Source organism: Phyllopteryx taeniolatus, chromosome 16 (genome assembly GCF_024500385.1).
Source record: "Phyllopteryx taeniolatus isolate TA_2022b chromosome 16, UOR_Ptae_1.2, whole genome shotgun sequence".
NCBI lineage: Eukaryota > Metazoa > Chordata > Actinopteri > Syngnathiformes > Syngnathidae > Phyllopteryx > Phyllopteryx taeniolatus.
This window is the reverse complement of record NC_084517.1, coordinates 6582456-6604131: the sequence shown is the minus strand read 5'-3', so window position 1 is coordinate 6604131 and position 21676 is coordinate 6582456. Positions and strand designations below refer to the sequence as shown.

General features: G+C 46.0%; 1 protein-coding gene across 10 annotated transcripts in view; it reads right to left on the bottom strand.

The window, feature by feature from the left end:
* caskin1 (CASK interacting protein 1) overlaps positions 1-21561 on the bottom strand; it is a 70834-nt gene extending 49273 nt beyond the window's left edge. For 5 of the 10 annotated variants that reach the window (XM_061748170.1, XM_061748173.1, XM_061748174.1 and 2 more), the window contains exon 1: positions 21059-21560. In XM_061748170.1, the coding sequence (XP_061604154.1) occupies positions 21059-21152 (94 nt within the window). In that variant the 5' untranslated portion in view covers positions 21153-21560. Of the gene's footprint in view, positions 1-20381; positions 20413-21058 lie in introns of those variants that run through there. The other 5 variants (XR_009784623.1, XM_061748168.1, XM_061748169.1 and 2 more) reach the window with 2 other exon arrangements.
* Positions 21562-21676: the final 115 nt, after the last annotated feature.

Genomic DNA, 21676 nt, shown 5'->3' with positions numbered 1-21676 from the left:
TACTAAACACTAAACATGCATCATTTGCTACCTGCCGCAGCAGAACTCAGGGAAAATACAGATTTCATGATGTTGCAGCTGGACTCTCCTCTCATCTCGACACACACACACGCACACAACTGCAGAGCCCAGGGTTGCATAGACGGGGGTTGCTAGGCAACAAGCATCCTCCGTACCCCCCTACACATGCAAGTAGGCTTGCACTCAAACTGCAAAGATCCCCAATCATTCACCCACACGCACATACACTAACGCTGCCGTGAAGGGGAGTGATGATAGTGTGAGCGTGTTGGCATTTTTATTTCCAGAAGATGAGCCCAACACACAATCCGCAGCTATTGAATTGACTCATGAATGAAAACACTACTGGTTATCTTTTGATCGGTTGTAAATGTACGACTAATTGTGTACAATGAAAAGACTTGCTAGTGTCTCTTTGTAAATCAAAGCATAGCACAGCAAACACCGCTGCTTATAATAGCAGGGCCATTCAAGCAAAACACAAAACCACTTGATCAGCCTTTATGACTGGAATGTAAGTTTTTTTAATTCCAGAAGAATACAATCAGCACGAGCTAAGGGGGGGAAAGCTTATTGACAGACTCGCATAGTGATGTGAGTGAATTCTATTTGATAGCACGTATGTTACGTTCGTGGTTGCGTTCCCGTGTGTTTGGTTCGTTTTGCAGTTGCTGGGGGTGAGCGTTGGTGGGCAGAGCACCGCAAGGGAGGAGATGCTGCATGCACACAAGTATTTGCACTTTTTGGGGCAAATTAATAAATGATTCTTTTTTTTTTTTTTTGGATCTACGATAAACTATCATCTAAGATTATTTCCAATGGCTCAGAAATTGCATATACTGTATGCACACGATGAGAAATGCTGTTGACAAATGTTAACGCAAAAAAAAGAAATTGACAACAACAACTCATGAATAAAACAATCACAATAATAATGCTAGGAAATGGTAAGTTCGAAACATACACATTTTGCAAAGGTCATTTTGACAACCGACCAACTCGTTCCCAATTATTACACCCCTTTTACAAATACAAGTCTGGCAACACAGCTCAATTGAGACACGGTGGCTATCCATCAACCATCCTGAATTTAGTTTTGGAGTTGCAGGCATCCAAATAAATTGTATTTTTCAGATGCAGGCCTGACTCCTTATGCCAGTCTACTTTTGTAGACATTTACCGTAATTTCTCGCGTATAATGCCGCATTTTAACTGAAGCTCCGAAGTAGCACGGCATTCATTGGACAAGAACAGTTTAATACAATGCGTTTGCCCGACAGAAGCTTTCCTTAATACACCTTCATCTGAGTCAAACGCAGGTTCGCTTAGATTTTCTTGACATTTCTAGAGTTTGCATTCATCTCTTCATCTGTAGAAAGATCTTTTTTTTCCCCCCATACTGCATGAAAACCACTGAAGTAATTTCCCTGAATTTAGTCTCAGCCGAGAAACGAATGATCAAACCCTATATCAGTCATCTAAACTTATCTGAGAAACAATGTGCAAAAACCTCCACAGAAAGGCGACACAATGTTCATCATCATTGTGAGCAACATGTAAATAAATGGCTACGCAGCGGCGAACAGAAGATCACCAACCTGTGTACACACACTGTTAAAGCACACGTCTTTATAGCTCCGTGTGTGCCAGTGGAAGTCAGCGTTGCAGTCAGCTGAATTCATGTACTATAAATACGCACACCGTCACCTCTTTAATGCTCTCCGCGCGGAACTACGTACACTGCTGCTCACTCTCTCACACGAGCGGAAGCCTGACACATCTGCTTCTAAGAGTGGAGGAGGGAACGCGTGTGACATCAGATGATTCCATCACCTGAAAAATCTCTCCTATTTGACTCCTCCTCCGTGCATCCTCTTCTTGCTTCCTTTTCCTTCGTATTCGGTACATGCTCACAAAGGCATATATTTTCAGACATCCTTCTTTACCTCTTCCATGTGCAAAGCAGATGTGAGCTGGCCATTGGCTTGCATACGAGCCTTACTACGTAACCGCTTTCTATGAAACATTTTGGAGAAGTGTCCACAAAAAAAGTCAGTAATGGGGCACCACCAACAGCGTTGCACCCCCGAGTTGAGCTTAGAGGTTGGATAGCTCGCTCAAGGGCGCTACGAGATGAGTGCTCACAATTCAGAATCAGAATCAGAATCAGAATCATCTTTATTTGCCAAGTATGTCCAAAACACACAAGGAATTTGTCTCCGGTAGTTGGAGCCGCGGTTTAGAGAATGGATGGATGGATGGATGGATGGATGGATGGATGGATGGATGGATGGATGGTGCATACATGCATACTGCTCTTTTGGATTTACGTGTGTACTCATATAGATAAATATACTGTACACAACTAACTTGGTTTTAAATATATATTGAGTATATACAATTCAATTAAGCTCTTGTGAATATCTTGCATTTGTTGGATTGTAATTATACAAAATGTCAATGTCAATAACACCTGATGTGTTCACGGAGTAGAAATGAAAAAAAAACAAACATCATTTCTTGAGATGTGAGCACGAGGGGGGTTGGCGAAGCAGACAAGACAGGATGGCCACTCTGATTAGTTTGGATCACGGATAATCACATTTGCTCAGCTGCAGACACACGCACGCACGCACGCACTCCCATAAATGTGACTTCAGAAGCAGGTAAACAGGAAGTTGTCTGATTCAATTAGAGAGCAGAGACGGGAGCATCTCATGGGCAAAGAGGGAGTGCAGAGGCGGAAGGTGGGCCAGGAAAGCGATCAATGTGCTGTAATACACAACAAAATGACGTATTTGGCACCAATGTGCGGAGGTTGTCGTCGGCATCCGTTCGTGTCGTTTGCAGTTTCAGATCGTCGGGAATCTATCGCTCCGTAATTTAACCGCACGTTGCAATACACGACCTTAAAGGAGAGAAAAAAAAGAGTGTCATTGCTTTTCATTGATTGATGTTCATTTGTCTTTCTGTTGCAGTCGTCTTCTTGTATTGACGGTACGTGTTGCTTTCTTCCCAATGTTAAAGTATTTCTCGACCTTTTCTGTTCCGAGGCATGATGCATGACAGTTTGCAGGCAAAGCATGCTTAGGCTCGCACTGTAAGAGCAGACTTGAAGCAGTTTTATATATATTAGGTGATCAAAGGTGAGTTGATGATATGTTTGATGATTTATTTCATTTTAGCAGAGGTTAACAACTATTGTGTTCACATCATTAACGCTTTTTTTGGGGGGGAAGAAAACGACTCTGTCGCCCCAATACTGCCAAGAACTACATTTTTTTTTTTTTATGTATTGATTATCATTGCCTATAAGAGCCTGCACTGAGAGCATTACAATTAGAATTAGAATCACAATTATGCGAGAACTGTATTTCAGTGGGCCAACACCATTTGCTTTGTCAATAAGAATTGCCTTAACTGGGAATCCCTACAATTTGAAATCATCAATAACTTGATGAAAATGGAACTTTAAGCGTGGCCGTTTCAGCACGGGAGACGTATAAACCCACGGCGCGTAGCTTTCCACTTCACATCGACTGAGACGCCACGACGAGACTCGCGGAGACCGGCGGCCGCGTGTCGTCAAAGAGGGACTTCCGGGAGACCGTGACACATGACTCATGAGGAAGTTCACACGGCTCAGGGATCTATAGAGGTCATGTGTCCGCTGCCGCTCGGAGTTCCTCTTTCCACTTTTCCACCCCTCGCTTTTGTGCACAATGAATACCTTCCGTTTTCAAGAGTTACCATTTTCTTGAATCGACAGTATCTGTCAGCAAAATGTTGCGCTCGAGGGCCACATTCGATTTTTTTTTTTTTTTTTTTTTTTTAAAAGGAGAGATGCGAGAGGCCATTCTTGACAAGGAGGGGGAAAATGTTCATGTAAAATGTGCAAAATCGTTGATTTGAACTACAACACAATAATCCGTTCTCATTTTTAGATATTATTAATGATGAATTTACTTTGAACGAATGAACCAATTACTTGATGAATAAAAATGTTGACTACATGTCATATTCTATGTCATATTTTAATTTGAATAACAATAAATCAAATATTGATTTAGAAAAGGACATAAATACAGAATATGAAATGAACAAATATATTTGAACTAACACATGTGAGAACAAAAATGAATGCAAGAAATATTACAGGCTTCTTGTAAATGTTCGTTGGGCCAGATTAAAGAACGGGGCGGGCCACATTTGGCCCACGGGCCATAGTTTGTCTTCCCCTGATCGACACCATCGGTACGGTTTTTTTTCCACCCCGTGGATTCATAAAAAAAGTACAATAACTATTTCAAAAGTGCACCGAGATAGTAATAACAATGATAAAGCAAAATGTTGGATGTGATAGCGGTCAATAACTGACTGTAAATCTCTCCTGTGTTTTAAAATGAATTGATTTAATCAGAATCACAATCCTCTTTATTTGCCAAGTATGTCCCAAAAACACACAAGGAATTTGTCTCCGGTAGTCGGAGCCGCTCGCGTACGACAACAGACGGACTGAAAACACGAAAAAAAAAAAAAAAAAACAGTCACTGAGCAGTAAAAGGTTGCTCGTTATCTGGTCATGCCGGTACAATTATTCTGATTTTTTGGGACAATTGTGCAAAAAAGATGCAGAGTCCTCCAGCACTTGGAGCAGTTGGAATGACTAATATTGCAATTTTATTGCGCTGCAACGAGCATCGCGCAAAGACTCGGCCGAGGCTTCGAGCGAGTAGTGCGATAATGAAGTCGTAACTGTCGCTCAGTGCTTTTGATAGCGTTTCGGCCGGCAGAGAAGGCTCCGGAGGCCCTCGGGGCACAAAAGGTGGCCTCGACACCGCATTGATAACCGATCACAGTGACGGAACTTGGTCAAATAAGCTCTTGTGAATATTGTAATTATACAAAATGTCAATGTCAATAACACCTGATGTGTTCTCCTCAAAATGCAGAATGTTAATTTCAGCGTGCAGTTCTTATTGTGACACTGCGCCCTGTTACGCTGGGGAGCACCGTTGCTTCTCCCCTTTCGCTGTTTGTCCCCACGGGAGAGGCGCATGCTTGCACGGCCGCGGAATTTCTTTATGCCGACTTGCTGGAAAAGGAATGAATGAGAGTGCAACCGTGCTGTGCATCTTTCGATCATGCACAAGCAACACAGAGTCAAACAAGAAATGCGAACGGACATTCTGCATTCTGCATGCGCTCCGTATCTTTTCAGGACTACTTGGAAGTTGTTCCTCCTGCTGTATTGGAATGAAACTGAGCTTTTCCGACACGTTAAGTGAGAATTCCCATGCCGTTCTCTCGACAATCCACATCAGACATAATTAGAGAGTTACAGCATGCGACGGGTTCAACTCGATCGATTGCGTATTTGCGGTGGAGTCCCCGACGTTTGATCATCATGCCATTTCAAACGCAATTCCATTAACTCGGCTGTGTCTGGATACGGGACTTTGCGGGATGAGATACTATGTGACACCCGCCCTCATGTTTCCTATCATCCATAACGCCACGAGTGACATGCCCTTCAAAAGAAGAACATGGGGTCAAATGGGCTCTTTTGGTTAGCCCTGAGAGAAGGCACAAACTCTCCAGCAAAGCGGGCATATAAAGCCAGACGCGACTGGCACCGCGTAAAAAAAGTTAGCAACTAGATGTGTAACCCACAACCAGCGCTTGTCTCCTTGTGACAAATATGACACACACCGGTAGGATTTGGAGATTGCTGATGGAAATGTCAAATCTTTTGGATTATTGCTTTGAGAAATGTGATGCTACAGCCACGCAGAGGCTGAAATGACACTTTGGGCTTGGGATTTGGGTAGCAAGATGACCTACCAGCATATTTACTGTTGAGTAATTCTATCCAAACATAAGCAATGAAATCCAGCTAAGCTGAGAGGATCACATGACAGTCAGATGAAGCTCTGCGGTGCAGCGCGGACTGTGCCGACGTCGGCGCTAAACACGGTGAGCTCCCGAAAACCTCCATCAAATAAACACACCGAAACATTTCAAATCAACAGCAGATCGGATTCGTCAGTGTTATACCTGAACGAGTTCAACGAATGAAAGTTCATGCACTCGTTCCTATTTGACGCGAACGTGAGCGCGTTTGCGCCTGATGAACTGATGAACGTGCTCATTCTGGCATTTTTTTTTGGTTCCCTTCGAGAGTGCCAGGTTTGTTAGGGACTTCCAGGAGAAAACACAGCTTAGCCAGCGCGCACCCTCGTATCAAGTTGGATCAAAGCCTTGATTGGGCCACCGCAATTCATGTTTCCATTTAGGCGCTACCGTGGCGGCGGCGTCGCGGGTCACGGACGCTCCTTGCTCTTTTGTCACACATACGAGGGGATTACTAGGAAAATGATTATTTGTATCACCACACTGTCATAATACGGAACTGCATTTGTTTCGTATTATACGAATAGATGAGATTCTTATTATTTTGCTGATATAGTCAGTCAGAGCTGCGAGGAATGTCCGAGACCGAATGCGATTTTCGCCGTGGTTCCTGTCACGCTGTCAACAATAAAAGGCCTGCAATCCACCCGAGTGCCTGTGGCGCGTTCAAGCAAAAGCGCCGTGATTTCATTTCACCGCAGTCGGTAGCGGCACGCTCACGCCGCCACAAACTCCATGCTAGCCTCCCATTATACATTTCAACAATTGTCCTGCTTTTGTTTGAATTCCTCATTAGAAACAAGTTTGTTTTTTGGGGTTATGTTGAGTGTGACAATAGACTTAAGAGTGCAGAGCTCAGGAGAACGCTACTAGGATTGCTACTGAACAATGACCTCATCACACACGGGCCATCATTTTTCCGAGCACATGCTGTGTGTGACACGCGCAACTATCCATGCAGGCGTACGGCCGCCGAGGAATTTGCATTTGTCAAACGAAATACAGATAAAAAATAATGCAAGTATAACATGGCATACACCTGGAGGACATTTTAGTCACAGGGCGTTCTTATGGCGTCCTATCGTTGGCTTTGCTTCGACATGCCGCAAATCGAGCAAAATACGAAGAGGTGGGTGGCTGAGATCAAGAGGAGGGAAAGATTGTTTCGTTGTCGTCGAATTATAGGGTCAATTTCATTTATTCAACAAGAAAATTCAGCACTAAACGCTTCAACCAAAACATCAGCTCAATGAGCAAAGGTTCAAAAGGTCATTCATGCCTCCACAGAAGAAGTGTGATTATAGGAAATAGAAGTTATTGCGAAGTGAGAAAGGAGTTCACACCTTTCCATCCTGGCTGCTCAGTACGCAACATTTTAATAGAAGAATAATCGAATGCGCCCATCGGAATACGGCCACAACATTTGGGATTTTGTTTCTCAAGATGTACATAGCAAGGGACTGCTCCTGGATTTTTTTCAGTCACGAAACATGTTTCTATTTGACTTATGAGTTCCGCAGCATTGATTTGTCGATTTCAACCTTTGTCACATCCTCCTCAGCCGTCGGTTCCGTTCCAGTTTAGGACAATTGTTGCTTTTAGGCAGTCCTAATCATCACTGGCTGGATACAACTACTTTTAGTACCTGAAGCACTCATCCATTGTTGGATCAAATATATATATATATATATATATATATATATATACACATATATATATGTATATACTATATATAGATATGTGTGTGTGTGTGTGTGTATACATATATACAACTGATCTTTGCGAGGAACTACTTTCTCGTGTATGTGATGTCCATAATTGCATTTCACTTAGAAAATCTTAACCCAATTTGAGCCATAGCAATTAGAAACTGATCAATGGAAAATTGCTTGGAACAGTGAACAGAGTTTGCGAGGTTTTTCTAAGGATGGCAGATAAGAAGGAGGGAACACTTGAAAATGCCAAAACAAGAGAGGAGGGTAAGAGGCACACACACACAAAAAAAAAACACAGGCTGCGATCAGTAGAGTGGAAGGAAGAAAGGACTGCAAGACAGAAGTGACAAATTCATCATAACACTGTCAGCGATCGTGGCCAGAAATAAGTCCGCTCTGGATAAGAATCGCACGCGGCGCTCCAGGACAGAACACCAGAACAAACAACAAGCGCTCAGCCTTTCCTCAGCCTTCCCTGCGGCTTCCCTACGGTGCGACATTGCAACATTTAGACTCTGACGTCGGGAAATGAGGGAGAGGCACGAGGTGAGAGCTGACAAAAGCTGACAATGTTTCTCGGAAAAAAAACAGCACTTGCTGGAGGTGTTAATCCAGCACAATAAGGCGTGTAAAGCCTTGGACATTTGCCCTAAATCACCTATGGAAAACAAGAGGAGCACAGACCATTAAGGAGCTCTTTACTTGAAATATGTTCAAACCCTGTGGGGGGGACCGACCCTGTACCGATAGAGTCAAGCGCGGCTTTTGGGCTCAGCGCGCCCGTCAAAACAGACTTTGTGTTGGAGCAGAGCTGCCGTCTAAGTCTCAAGATGGCCTTTTGAGTCAACACAATGTTCCTCGCACCAGTTGATTTCGAAGACTCCAAAAGTAGCTCATACCTTTCTTTCTCTCCCTTCATCGGGCTTCGCCGGCGGAAACAATTGCTTCGTTTTGTTTTGCAGAAGGAAAAAGTTCAATGTATATCGCATTTGAACGTGAAACTCACCGCGTTAAACGTCCCACTTTTTGGGTTGGCGCTCCGGAGACGCGACTCTAATTGTATAGAAGTCATTTCAAAAGTCGATTTTCACTTCAAAATAACTACGTTTTTCCTGATGCAGCAATATTAGGTTAGCGGTGGTATTCTATACGTAGCTTCCCTCTGTTTCACTGACACTCGGATGTTTGTCTCTATCGATAGAAATGTTTCTACGATCTGGTACAGCTGAGCTTCTGTAAGTACACTAAGTCGTGGCTAATTTTGAACTGCGGAGCGCGGAGGCGGGATTGGGATAGTCGTGTCAGCCGCATACCGGAAGTCGGGCGACATCATAGCATACCCGCAATCGGCAATTAATGAAACAAAGAAAATGTACCATCCCAACACACCACCATCGCAAGCGCGCAGAGCTCCGCAGCCGTTGGACATTGACCTCGAACTGTCTGCAGGGCCTTTGTCTCGCCTTTTGATGCCTGGGACTGTCAGTAACGCTTTTCTCCAGTGTTCCACAGCGTGCCAGGGCACGACTCATCCTCACAGAACCACCAAGGCCCCCTCTATTGCAGGCTCCATCCCTTTCAAGCTCCATCTGCCTGCTTTTGCTTTTCTTCTCCTTCGCCCTTCTTTTCCCGTCCATACGCCCATTTTCACCGCTTTTTCCATCATCCTCTCATTGCATCCCTGCCGGCCAGTAAACTCCCTTTATTTTCTTCAGCCTCTTTGTCCTTCACACACACAAACAAATAAAGCCAGGGATCACGCAGCATTTATCAGCTGTGGCCGACCATCTGTGATAACGCTCCTTTCTCATGGCGTTCTGATCCGGAGGCTAGTTAGCAGGGCTATTGTTATGATGATACGCTTATCGGCAGGCAGAATATTGTGACTGTTCGATGACAACCTCGTCACATTTTTGCTTTTTAAGGCACAAGGAAAACGTGTCGTACAGCAACAGATTTCTTTCAAACACATCACAAACGTCTGCTCTTACATCCATTTGACACGGGAAAAACATCGCATCGCCCTCATTTCGCAGTCATCGTTGTGTGCTGTATTACATATTGACGTTGAATCGCACTCATTTGGAGTGTTTGCGTCTGGACAAAGACGTGAGGACATGCTACCAAAGCCAAAGTTGCTGAAATTAGCATAATTCATGTCTTTTGTTGCAAATCATCATGCTTGCTTGTATAATTTCTCATGTTCATAACTGGAAAAAAGGATGACATTTAAAAGTGTCCAATAGGAAGATTCCTTGTAGAAGGAATGAAAATGAAGACTTAACGCGGGATCATCAGACTGTTAAAAAATGGGTGTCAGCAAACGGGTTTGAAAGTTTCATCATATTAAGAAAGGAGGTGTTAAAAGTCACCGACGAGCAGGAAGCGCTCGTGTCTGTCGAGGCCCAAGACTGCAATATCCGAGCCAAGCAACGCTCTCAAGCAAAAACATTGGAGGTGGCCCGAAGCATATCGCTGACATCGGGCGGAAAGCTCGCAGCTTCTCAACAACCCAACAAAACAGCGTGATTGTTGAGTCGTCAAAGGATGGATTTGTGAAAAAAAGGGAAGTTGGGCAAATATTTAGCCCGACAATCTGGAGCGCGACGTATAGTGACATAATGACTTTGGTCACACGACAACTTGCTTTTGTCCTCACCGTCCGTCTCAATAGTCTCTGCACTTCTTCGCTTGTCTTCCAAACAAAAACAATGGGACGCGTGTGGTCTGACGCAGACCTATGTTTTGAAGGTGCTTTTTATAAACAAGAAAGCTTGATTAACTTAAACTGAACAGCGCATTGCATTCAGTAGAACACAGATGATCTTTGTTGAAAAGTGCCGAAAATCCTACTTGAAGAGGTCATCCACTGGCACTATCACGGAGGTTTTTAGCAGCAAGGCAAATAGCGTCGCACGCTAAGCGTTGAATCCAGCTCCCATGTGGGACGCTCACATCTGAGTCCAGATATAGCTCATGAACCAGGCCGCCTGCGCACGGCGGACGTGAACGTGTCATACTGCTGCAAAAATACACAATCAATAAAGCCTTTATTTGGGGGTTCAATTATCTCGAAAGTAGATTGGGAAAATATTATTGACATTTTTTCATGACACATTCTCAAACATATGTGGGGGGGGTGTTAAAGTTACGCTAATACTGTTTTTGAAGTTTCACTATTTTGCAGTGCCTGGGAATGAAGCAAAATTGGAGCGACAGGCCACAGGATTTAGTGCAGATTCTCCGGAACGCTGATACCAAAATAGTTTTTCTTCCTTGGTCGCAAAATAGCAAGCGCAGGATGTTCAAATCCCTCCGCGAGAGAGTCATTCAGCATAGGAGTATTTGGGAACGCTTTGATGCACAGGATGGTGCGCCTCTCCCAGGGTAGAAATGTCAGGTGACTAACTGCGCGTGTGCGTGTGTGTGCGCGCGCGCGCTCCTGTTCTTTTGGTCTTTTAACTATTTCTTCTGTTCAATTGCCCAGAAAGAAGAACAATTGGATGCAGCCCTGCACACTAAACAGTAAGACCTGTATGGACCTTTTCCTGACATTTAAGGGACATTCAATATGAAGTAGATATGGTTTCATTGAGTTGGCTATTTTTTTTAAGCGTGTGGTACCATTAATGAGTCACGACATACAGCATTTAACAAATGGACACTGTCATTATAGTCCTACGTAAGTCAACTGTGCGTGGTCGAGTTACATTGAGAACAGCAGCCTGATTGCACGTGCAAGCACGTCTGCTGCTACTGTCGACGCTGTCTTGATCGCGATCCAGCTCTGCACTGAGCCGTTGTGCCGGTTTCTCTGAGTAACGGATCATACCGATTATTAATAGTGAGGTTTTTTTTTGGTGTAGAAACGACGATGCATTTGAATGTTGTATTGTCGGACGGCAAACCGGACGAGCATATATGCTCATTATGTAATGCACAACGCTCACAACTTCAAGTCCCGGATTGCCCCGCAACGGGAGCGTCATTTATTAGCCATTCGTGTGGATCGTTTGAAACAAGTTTTAGTGGTGCCGAATGCAGATCAAATACGCTTAACGCTCTATGTTTGCCTTCTAAATTTACACAAACCTGAGCCTCTTGATAATTTGCGAGAGGTTCCTTTATTGCCTGACCATAATTATTCATGACATCATATTATATATAATTATGAGTCACACCAGAGGGGGCGAACGCGATGTGAGCAGAGTCGGTACGAGCGACATACAAAGGGGGTCAGGGAGGGAGGATAAAAAAGCATGGCTGATGAAAAGGACAGCAGGAAGTCGGGAAGGTTGGGGACCGGGAATGATGGAAAGAGATGTGGGCAAATAGAAGAAAGAGAGAGAGAGAGAGAGAGAGAGAGTGAACATGGGAAGAAGCAGCAAACTGGGATGAAGACAAGAAAAAGTATATTAAGTATAAGAATATTCTATGAGACTAAAACAAGTGGCCCGGGAGATCTGATGTACTAATCCGCAGACAGTCAGATTCTCACGTAGAAACACGCACATTTGAAGGCCAAAGAATGAGCGCAAGACTCGACAGACAAGCGCAAATGTTCACGGCGCGCAGTGGACACCGAAGCCATGCTGCCTGCATGGAAATGCACAAGATACTATCATCGTTGCACTCGCTTCTTTCTTATGAAGTGTTAGTCGATATAAAGATGAAATATTCGAACATTGAGTGGGATCTCACTTGCGGGAGACGGCCAGCCCCTAAAACGGCTTCATTTTTTGCAAAAAGGAAATGGGGTGCAAACAATGGTAGGTCAATTTCACCAAAGTGTGCTACGTACTGTACATGTTAAGAAAACGGGGAACTCTTTTCAAATTGGGACAAAACGCGATTAGCCTTGCAGCTTTGTGTTGTGTGCGCCCCTATTTGTTCCGATCAGCTATGCGCGGCTTGGCCGGCGACCAGAGAAGTATCCTTGAGCAAGTAACTCGGGCGTTATAGTTACTCCTGACGCTGCGTCATAACGAGGTGAATGAGCAGATCGTGTTCATACAAATGAAAGCGAATGCCTCCACCCACTCTGCCTTTGTCTAGCCTTTCTAGGTTCTTGCTTTTTTCTGCATTTTCACTCCAAACCCCTCCCCCAATTAACAACTGTAGGCTTCTTCATACGTACGTCACTGCGTCTGTCCCGCGCGTAGTCTGCATTTTTACTCGAGCGCAAGCCACGCGCGCAGTCTCGAAAGTGCGCTGCAGTTCACCTCCGAGTCGGGGGTGTCGCTACGGCTGCTGTTGGCGAGGACGCCGCAGGGTGGAGTTTTTTGGACCATTTGCGGTTGCCGTTTTGACTTTCCTTTCAGAAACAAGGAACAAAGCAACAACCATGGCGACCGTGGAACAGTGTCTGCTAGGGCAAATGGACCCAGATGACCGGATGACGCGTTTAATTATGCTGCTAAATCCATCGAGAAGGCGCCGGCGTAGATGGCGTGTAGAACCGAGGGGCACGCCGAGTAGGTCATCGGAGCGTGCGACTAAAACGGACCGCGTTCGACGCGCGGCAACAATCTACGCGGAGGGGCCGTGCGGGGCAATTCGTCGCTCACGTGATGAGTATAAAAAGAGGCCTTTTGCCCTAAAAGACACCTGCTGAGGAAATCAACACTCTTAAATGCTCTAAGAGGAACTAAGATGAAAGAAGTGAGTACAAACGAGAGCAGGTAAGTGAGGAAAAAACAGGGAGGTTTGGCAGCAAGCCCTAACATACGCGCGCAGTATGCGACAACAGTCACAGGCCAAAGCGCATGTTCCGCATGTGTTGCGCAGCTGTACGCAACGAGCGTTGGCTCAGGGAAGCCTGGCTGACGGACTTCAAACAACAATGGGACTTAGTGAAACACACCTACTGCAGTGATCAAAGGAGATGTTTCACATACGCAATATGCTGCACACACTTGCAACCGGCCGGCTAGCTTGCTAAATGTCAGCTTTAAGTGGCAAACATGAAGAGAAGTGGCCCCAAAGAAGAGAACATTTGCACGTGCAGTAAGACTGGTGCACGCAGCAGAGCAGTCAGAAACAATATTCTCTTTTCCGGGAGACAATGTTACGCAATTGGTCTTGTTCATCCGGACGACGGGAGCATCCGAGGAGGCGAGCCACTGCCGGACCGGATGTTTATTTTGGAAGGTAGAGAGCAACTTCAGGAAAAACACATCGAAAGAATACAAACGGTAGGCGGCGCAAATGAAGCGGCCGTGAGGACAAAAAAACACTTTCACGTTTCAATACATTCCATCTTCAAACTGATGCTTCCCTTGTAGCCTTGCTTTTTGGATTCATGGATGCCAAAATGTCAACGGTGAATTCAAAAATGAATAATCAAATCTGTCTTTGGGTTTCACCATGAAATCAAACGAGCAAAACAATCTTGGCATACTTTCTGCAAATGTCCATCCATCCGCGGGCGTGCCGGAGCCCATCCCGGCTATCATCGGGCAGGAGGCGGGGTACGCCCTGAACCGGTCGCCACACATAAACAAACAACCTACGGCCAATTTAGAGTCTTCAATCAAACTGATAAAAGAATGCTACTAATGTATGTAATAAATGATGTAATATTGTGCAAGGGTCACCGATGGTGTAGCGGTGCACACGCCTGACTTTAGTGCGGGCGGCGTGGGTTCAGTTCCAACTCGGTCAAACTTATTATCAAAATAATAATGTAAAACAATCAAAGGTAGCAGACCGGACCGGCCCACATTGGGTCAACGGCCCACCGGGACGATGTTGATCATTCATGAGTTGTTGAAAGAAAAGAAATATGATCAAAGACGCGCTGACATAATGCCACCCGGCTGGGTGTGCTCTGACGGCGACATAAACAATGCAACGGGCTGAAAGCGGAGCCCACAGAGGGCGGACTTTGCCCACCCCTTTCGTACACATCCAGAGAGACGGGATGTCTCTGACCTTTGACTGCGTTGTTTGTGTGACAATTAGCGCCACACAAAATGTACTTTTGCTACATTTCAACTTCTTGTGATCAGTCACGTGACCAGTGCCGTCCGAGCAGACGGAGGGAGAGCTTTCAGTTCAGACGGACAGAACGCTGATGCTCACAATCATAATGTGGATTCTTCATCGTCTTCTATCCATTTCTCTTTTTAAGGAGGATTACAATCAGATGGTGCGATATGGTCACAAGTACGCTGAGCATCTTAAAGCAGTCGGTCTACGTGCATATTTAAGAAGGGCACAAGCTTCCTGGAAAATGAGTGCGATCCACACGTCTTTATCCAAATCAGCACGCAAGGCGTCCATCCTCACGGCCGCAGACGACTTCGGCTCAATTATTTATGACCGAGGTGAAGGCGGCGACATTCATCACCGGCTTTAACTAAATACCGCAATTTAGGAATCATTTCTCGTCAGCTCACCGAAGAGGACAGAGATGAATTGTCGGAGTGCATCTAGAGGACAGACAATAATCACAGGCACAACGATTGTACTTAGATTGGATGTGGTATGTTTGTGACGGCGATTGATTGTGTTTTTTGAAAAGTTCACATGACAGTGCCCAGTAATAATGATCATAATCTGTGAATGACTCGTGCTCGTGAAAATGTTGCTCCGTGCCTTTTGTGCGTCCACCTTTTAAGTATGACAATGAAGCAGCACACTGCTATTGAATGTACACATTTTTTGCTCTCCTGAAAGTAAAATGCAGAGAAAAGTTTCTGTTATTGTTGGGCAAACAAAGGGACTCTTGACCCTGTAAAAACGGTCAAGTGCATAAGATGGAAATCCTCAAGAGAAGCAGCTCTTTTACTGACTTTCACAAGAATCGAATCTTCCTCAAGAGAGACAGCAATCACAGGAAATGGCAACTAATCCAGTCAAGGGAAACATAACACTTCACGGTGACCGCATTTGTCGCATGTCAGGGCACATTACCTGGATCTCGGAAAGCAGCAGACGCGCGAGGACACGCTCACACCGGCCGGGCCAGACGTGTCAGTCCGAGGGTCGGTCTTCCTGATCGTGTATGAGGATGCGCACATAGACACGCACACGCTTCGAAGGAATCGCGAGCTGCGCGACTTCACGACGCATCGCATACAGCGAGGCTGGGCTCAGAGAAAAACGTGCCCCAACAATCAACTCATTGCCAATCGTTTAGTTTAGCTTCCGATAGAGCGGAACTGTTCATGTTTGAAGAGTGTATTCAAAACCGCGACGCGGGTACATAACAAATCATGCAATGGGAAGGAGCCTTCATCCTCCTTTAAACAAAGCGTGTCACAGACATGTTATTAGTACACCTGTTTGTTTTTTTTTAAAAGAACGCTCCAAAAATAGTTTGAATCCAAACAACTTTTTTACTCGATCCTAAAATGATTAACGTCGACGTGTTCCTTCAAATATTGCTTGTACAATGAATAAAGCTTTGTTGAGCCACTGTGGAACATAGTGAAGCAGCGTTGGACTCGCCTTCGTTTTTCCAATGGCATCACCTCTCCTGTGCTTTCCTTCTCCTTGAACTCGCCACCGGCCCATTAAACGCGGATGTTATTTTGGGTGGAGTGCATTGTGCAGATGAGTAAGTGTTTGCCAAAGAGAGAGAGAATCTCGCACAGCGTGCGCGGTGGTCGGGTAATGGAAGAACAGAGAGGGGGGCAAGGATGCAGTTTGGCTCGGCCATCTGTTACGTCAGCTTGTTCCCGCTTTCGTCCATTTCAAGATTTGCCTTGTTTGAGAGCAAAAAATGGAGGGAACTCAGATAGGCAACATTTCAATATTCTAATTTCTCATACTATACGCGCTCTACTTTTCAATATAGCTCCCGTGATCAATTAAAAAAAAAAACAATCCCGCACTTGTATTGGAAAGTCTTTAGCTTTGATTTGGCAGCTTTCATTTGCAGCTATGCGGTGTCCAAAAGGTTCCAACGTGTTGTCTTGGCAACGTCAGAATTGAAGAGCTACATCAAGCGCATCCCATCATTTATTGTCTGAAGGGAAACAAACAGGCTAATCGACACTGTCAATGGTATTGGCATGTAGCGCTGCAGAAAAGGACAGTTCTTTGTGTGCGTGTTTGAATGACACCAACACAATGCTAAAAGATTTCATTCACACGCTTTTTGGAATGCAGAAGGTTGACGCAGTCGGATCAATATGATTCAACGTGATGAATTGTTGAAAATGTTCGGTAAAATGAGTTGATGAGTTCGTGAAGGAGTTGAATATATATTTGACGACGAATGAGACGCTGTCAGATAAGCGGAACATGCTGATCTTTGCGTTCCTCTCTCTATTCCACATAAATGTCTCGGGCGGAGGGCACCTCATCGGTTTCGAGCAGTACTATTTTACTGCTATGACCGCGAAAGGACAAAGCGTGGATATAGACGGCACCCACGAAGCTGCAATTTGATCTCGTTTCTCTCCCTAAGGCGTCTCGCAGCCGCCAGAGCGCAGTTAACAGTGCGCCGACTCTGGCCGACAGCATGTGAATCCTTGCACTCTGCCTCGCCGGCTCCTTTGTCAATGTGCAGCGGCGCGGACGCAATCATCTGCTCCCCTCCTCTCATATCAACACACAAATGTGGGGCAGAAAACAGAGAGGCAGAGACGTGCTATCAAGGGCCTTCCGTGTGCATGAGCGTTAACTCGTCCTCTATCGCTTCACACTTCAAGAGCAAACAAAGGAAGGGAACCCAGGTTTCTCCCACGCGTGGACCGGTCATCGCACTTTAGACACACGCTAATAGCAAGAAAGCGCTGTTAAGAAAGATTGAAACAGGCAATCAGCTTCCACTGACCTCGCGTCACACGTGCAGGTACGCACGGCCACGACTCGATGGGGCGCAAAGGGCAGGCGGAGTGGCGGCAAACTGATGATGTCTCTCCGGACGGTGCCAGGTGTGCGTGTGTAGACGGTATGTCTGGCCTGAGTCGCGGCAAATGACTTGCAGCAGACCCTCTGCTCTCACACGCACCAGACTTCAACTTGTACAGTTTTCTCTCCATGCATGGATAGCGCTCTGCACCACAAACCACTCTCAGGTTTCTGTCTTTCAGAAACTCCCTCAACCCACCAGCGCAGCTGTCCTGTGAGCTCCACGTTTAGCGCTTGATGACAAACAGGTCTGCGTTAACCACGCACTGCCGTGTTCGTCCGAGTCGCTCGCCTCCGCTCTTTCATTATTACCTACCTGCTTGCTTGTTTTTAGCCAAAAGACATTTGTACTTGGAGACCTAAATATGGCAATCCCCAGGATACTAAACTAACAAATGATATCCAGGCATACATTTTCTATAGTGCTTGGGTTACAGGGGAGCGGGAATCTACAGCAACTAACTTTGGTCGAGAGGCGGGGTGCACCCTGGGCTGGTCACTGGCCAATCACAGTTTTAAAAAAAAAAAAAAAAAAAAAAAAAAAAAAGGATCTCCAGTGAAATGTCAACGCAACTCCCTATTTTAAAATACTCATTTCTAGCGGTGTAACGATTCACTCATTAGATCGATACCGTTATACCGATTTATATTGCTACGATCCACCCGGATGGATCTGTGCTCAGCCAGTTAAGTCTTCCGCACGTAACTATATCAATTCAAATGGTTTTAAAAGATCATCAATCGATTGTATCAATGCTAGAAATGAATGCACAGCAGGCTCTGTGCGGAGGCGTGTACGTGTTGCATTTCCAACAAAAACGCTCGTAATTCCTTTTACTTCGTACTAGCACTGTCAAGGCTACTTTCTTCTTTGTCATCTCTTTTCTTCTTCGCTTCCTTTTTATTCCCCGTGTCAAGTCACTCCTTTTCATAGTGCCCCTAGTGGTTGGATGAGGCACCACAGTATGAATGTGTGGTTGTTTTTTTTTCCCGTCCGTCTGTCTGGTGGATGGCAGATGAGAGGGAGGCTCGCAAGAAATTGGCATTAAGGATGTGTGTGTGTGTGTGTGTGTGTGTGTGCAAACTCCACACAGGCGGGGCCGGGGATTGAACCCCGGTCCTCCGAACTGTGAGGCAGACGCTCTAACCGGTCGCGAATCGGCAACCACAAATCGTCATACAAATCGAATCGTTGCTAAAATGAATCATTACACCCACCCTACTAATTTCGGACTGTTTTTTGTGTTTGCTCGTTAGTATGCGGATTTTTACAAGAAATGGTTACGAGAGAAAAGTTTTGTTTGTTTTTTTTTTTGTTGCTTTATTTTTTAATACGGGCACCCGAATTGATTCCCTCGTAAGCTTCTTGTCAACTGATTTCACGTGGAAGCCTTGTGGGACGGAAGACATAACTTCTTGTATACTAGTCGCCCTTCAAGTTCTTGGTCCAGCAGACGTGCTGCTTTAACCGACCCCAAAGCAATTTGTCAAGGGGTGACTCGTGGCACGCCGCTCATAGAGAACACGACGACCCGTCCGTTTCCCGGAGAAGCGGAACGACAATGGTCAAATGTGAAAGGGCCCCCATCTCGCATCAAAATCAAATCGTCATCATTCTGCCAAGCACCGGTCACTGGCCAGTCTGTCTGTCTGTCTGTCCGTCTAGCTATATTTGAACAATCAAACACTCTTCCTGCTCGTGCAGCTTGCATTTTTAACCTTCGCTGTTAAGCTACGTCGGTGGGTAGTAAGCGACATGTTAGCGCCATCTATCAATTGATCTGTCTGAACGAATGATGATGCATTTCAAAACATGTTGGTTTTTTTTGGAGCCCCTGATATCGTCGTGTCAAACTGTGACATCACTCACTCCCCGGTTTGAGGAGGACTTGTATTCTGCCTTTGATGAAAGACAAACGTCAACTCAACACGTTTCCTACACCAAAGCCTCTGCTGAAACCAACTTGTGCTACAGCCCGAAAGTGTGACTACGACACGTGATGGTTCTTTTGCATAACATTGCATTTGCTTGTTTGTGCTAAAACAATTTCAATTCTCTCCGCTTCCAAATCCGCACGGTCACTTGTGCACCAGACTTGACAAGGGGCAGCATCATTTTTGGCCAATTGGACCTTCGTCACATGATCCAGACTGGACATGCACAGTTTGCGGAAAACAACACGAGAAGCTGCCGCATCCTTTCGAATGTCTCGACATACACGAGCTCGCATCTATTATGCAAAAAGCCCAATTAGCCGGAATCATGGAAAACATCTTGCGTTTGTTAAGAACGAGTGACTCACAAAGGATATCCTCCTGGCTCGATTTTATTCAGGAACAACACAACACCTTCTTTGTTTGCCATTGCGAAGCCACAATGTCAAAGAAAGAAAAAGGACTAGACCGTTAGTTAATACATCACGGCACATGGTCAAAACGATAAAAAGCAATAAATGCGATGCTATTCTGCATCTGCGCAATTCTGTCCATCGGTCACCGAGCCGCTGATCTTTGTGTCGACGTCCGCTACTTCCCCGTGACAAACAAGCCACAAATGTTTTTCTTTGAATTTACCTTTCGAGCCTTTCCACGAGGGCGAAATGTTCCAATTGAGGAAGGGAAGAATCGCTTTCAGAATGAATGTTCGGAACTATTGTTTCAGTTCCAGGCAATAGTTGATAGTTCTTCATTGACAGCTAAGCGATGCACTTCCAATTGTTTGCCAATTTCACACAATGAAAAGAATTGTGACTCACGAGCATGGATGTTGGGCTGTCAGCGTTCACGTGGCTACGTTTACACGGAATATCATCTGCTCCACGGAGCGTTCGGATCAAATATCAATGCAAAGCGCTGAATAATACTTACGACGTCTGAATATCATCGTTAAACACGATCCTACGAACAACGAAATGGAAATGCAACCAATGGCGTTTTTTCCAGTCTTTAAAAACAAAACCAAAAAAACCACCAAAGAAAACTCGGATGCACAGCTACTTCTGTGCCTTCTGCCATCTAGCGGAACAGCGTTGGATTGTATACCTCAGTGTCCTAACAAATCCACATTATTTGGAGTAAGTCAAGGATCTCCAGACCGATTCATTGGAACGGGATCATTTCCAACGTGCCGCCTGATCATCTCTCAACGCGTACTCGTCTGCCACTGGTTACTAATCACTCGTGGACAATATTTGCTCGCTCTCTCGCTCTCTCTCTCTCTCTGTGTTGCCCACACATCAGGGTGGGACGTGGGCGTGGAATACTGTTGCACGCTTCGGTGCTCTTGTAGAAAATAATCAACATGGAGCAGAGTCCCCGCAGGGGGGCAAAACCGTGCGTTTCCTTGTGCATCCTTGCGCAATCAAAATCAAATCTTCATCAGAGTCCTTCGGGACAAAGCGATCCCGCCCGCCCCGTTTCTACTGCTGCATCCCATTCCCATTCCCATTCCCATTCCCACTCCCACTCGCGACGCAGAGCCACCTGCGGGGGGCCAATCGCGTAACCGAGATGAGCGCGCGCGAGGAATGGCGGAGACGCCTTACTTGCTTTCCCCGGCCGGGGCCTTTGCAGCAGCTTCTGCACGGCGAGCAGGTCCTCGGTCTTCACCGCCTGCAGCAGCTCCTGGTCCTTCCCCATCTTCCGCTCGGAGACGTGCTACTCCCGCAACATCCTCCCACAGAGGGGCGCTTCGGGGCGGCCTTCCCACGCGCAGAGAGCGCCCTACGACGGTGTGAGGGCGGCAGAAGACGGGGGGGACGGAGGGATGCTGTCGCACCCCCAGCCCGCCTTGCTCGCTGCGGCGCCGACAGACGCGGGCGGTCGCGAGCCGCGAGCTCCGCGGCTCCTTCGCGCCCCAATGGAGTCGGCGGCGAAAGGCTCCCCGGCGACCACATGAAACGTCGTCGGGTTAGGGTCGAAAGGCGCTCTATCACAGCGGACGGCTCCGCGTCAAGCGGCGCTCTCGTGCTCGTCGCGGTGAACGGGCTGCGGGGCTGCTGCGGCCATCGTTCCGAGTGCGGATTTGCTAACGAGGAGCGAGAGAAAAAGGAGGGAGGGGAGGGAGGGAGGGAGAGCGTGTGTGTGCGTGTGCGCGGGGTCCACGCACCCTCCAGCTGGGCCAGCTCGTGGCGCTAATGTGCTCTCGCTCGACGTGGTTTTTC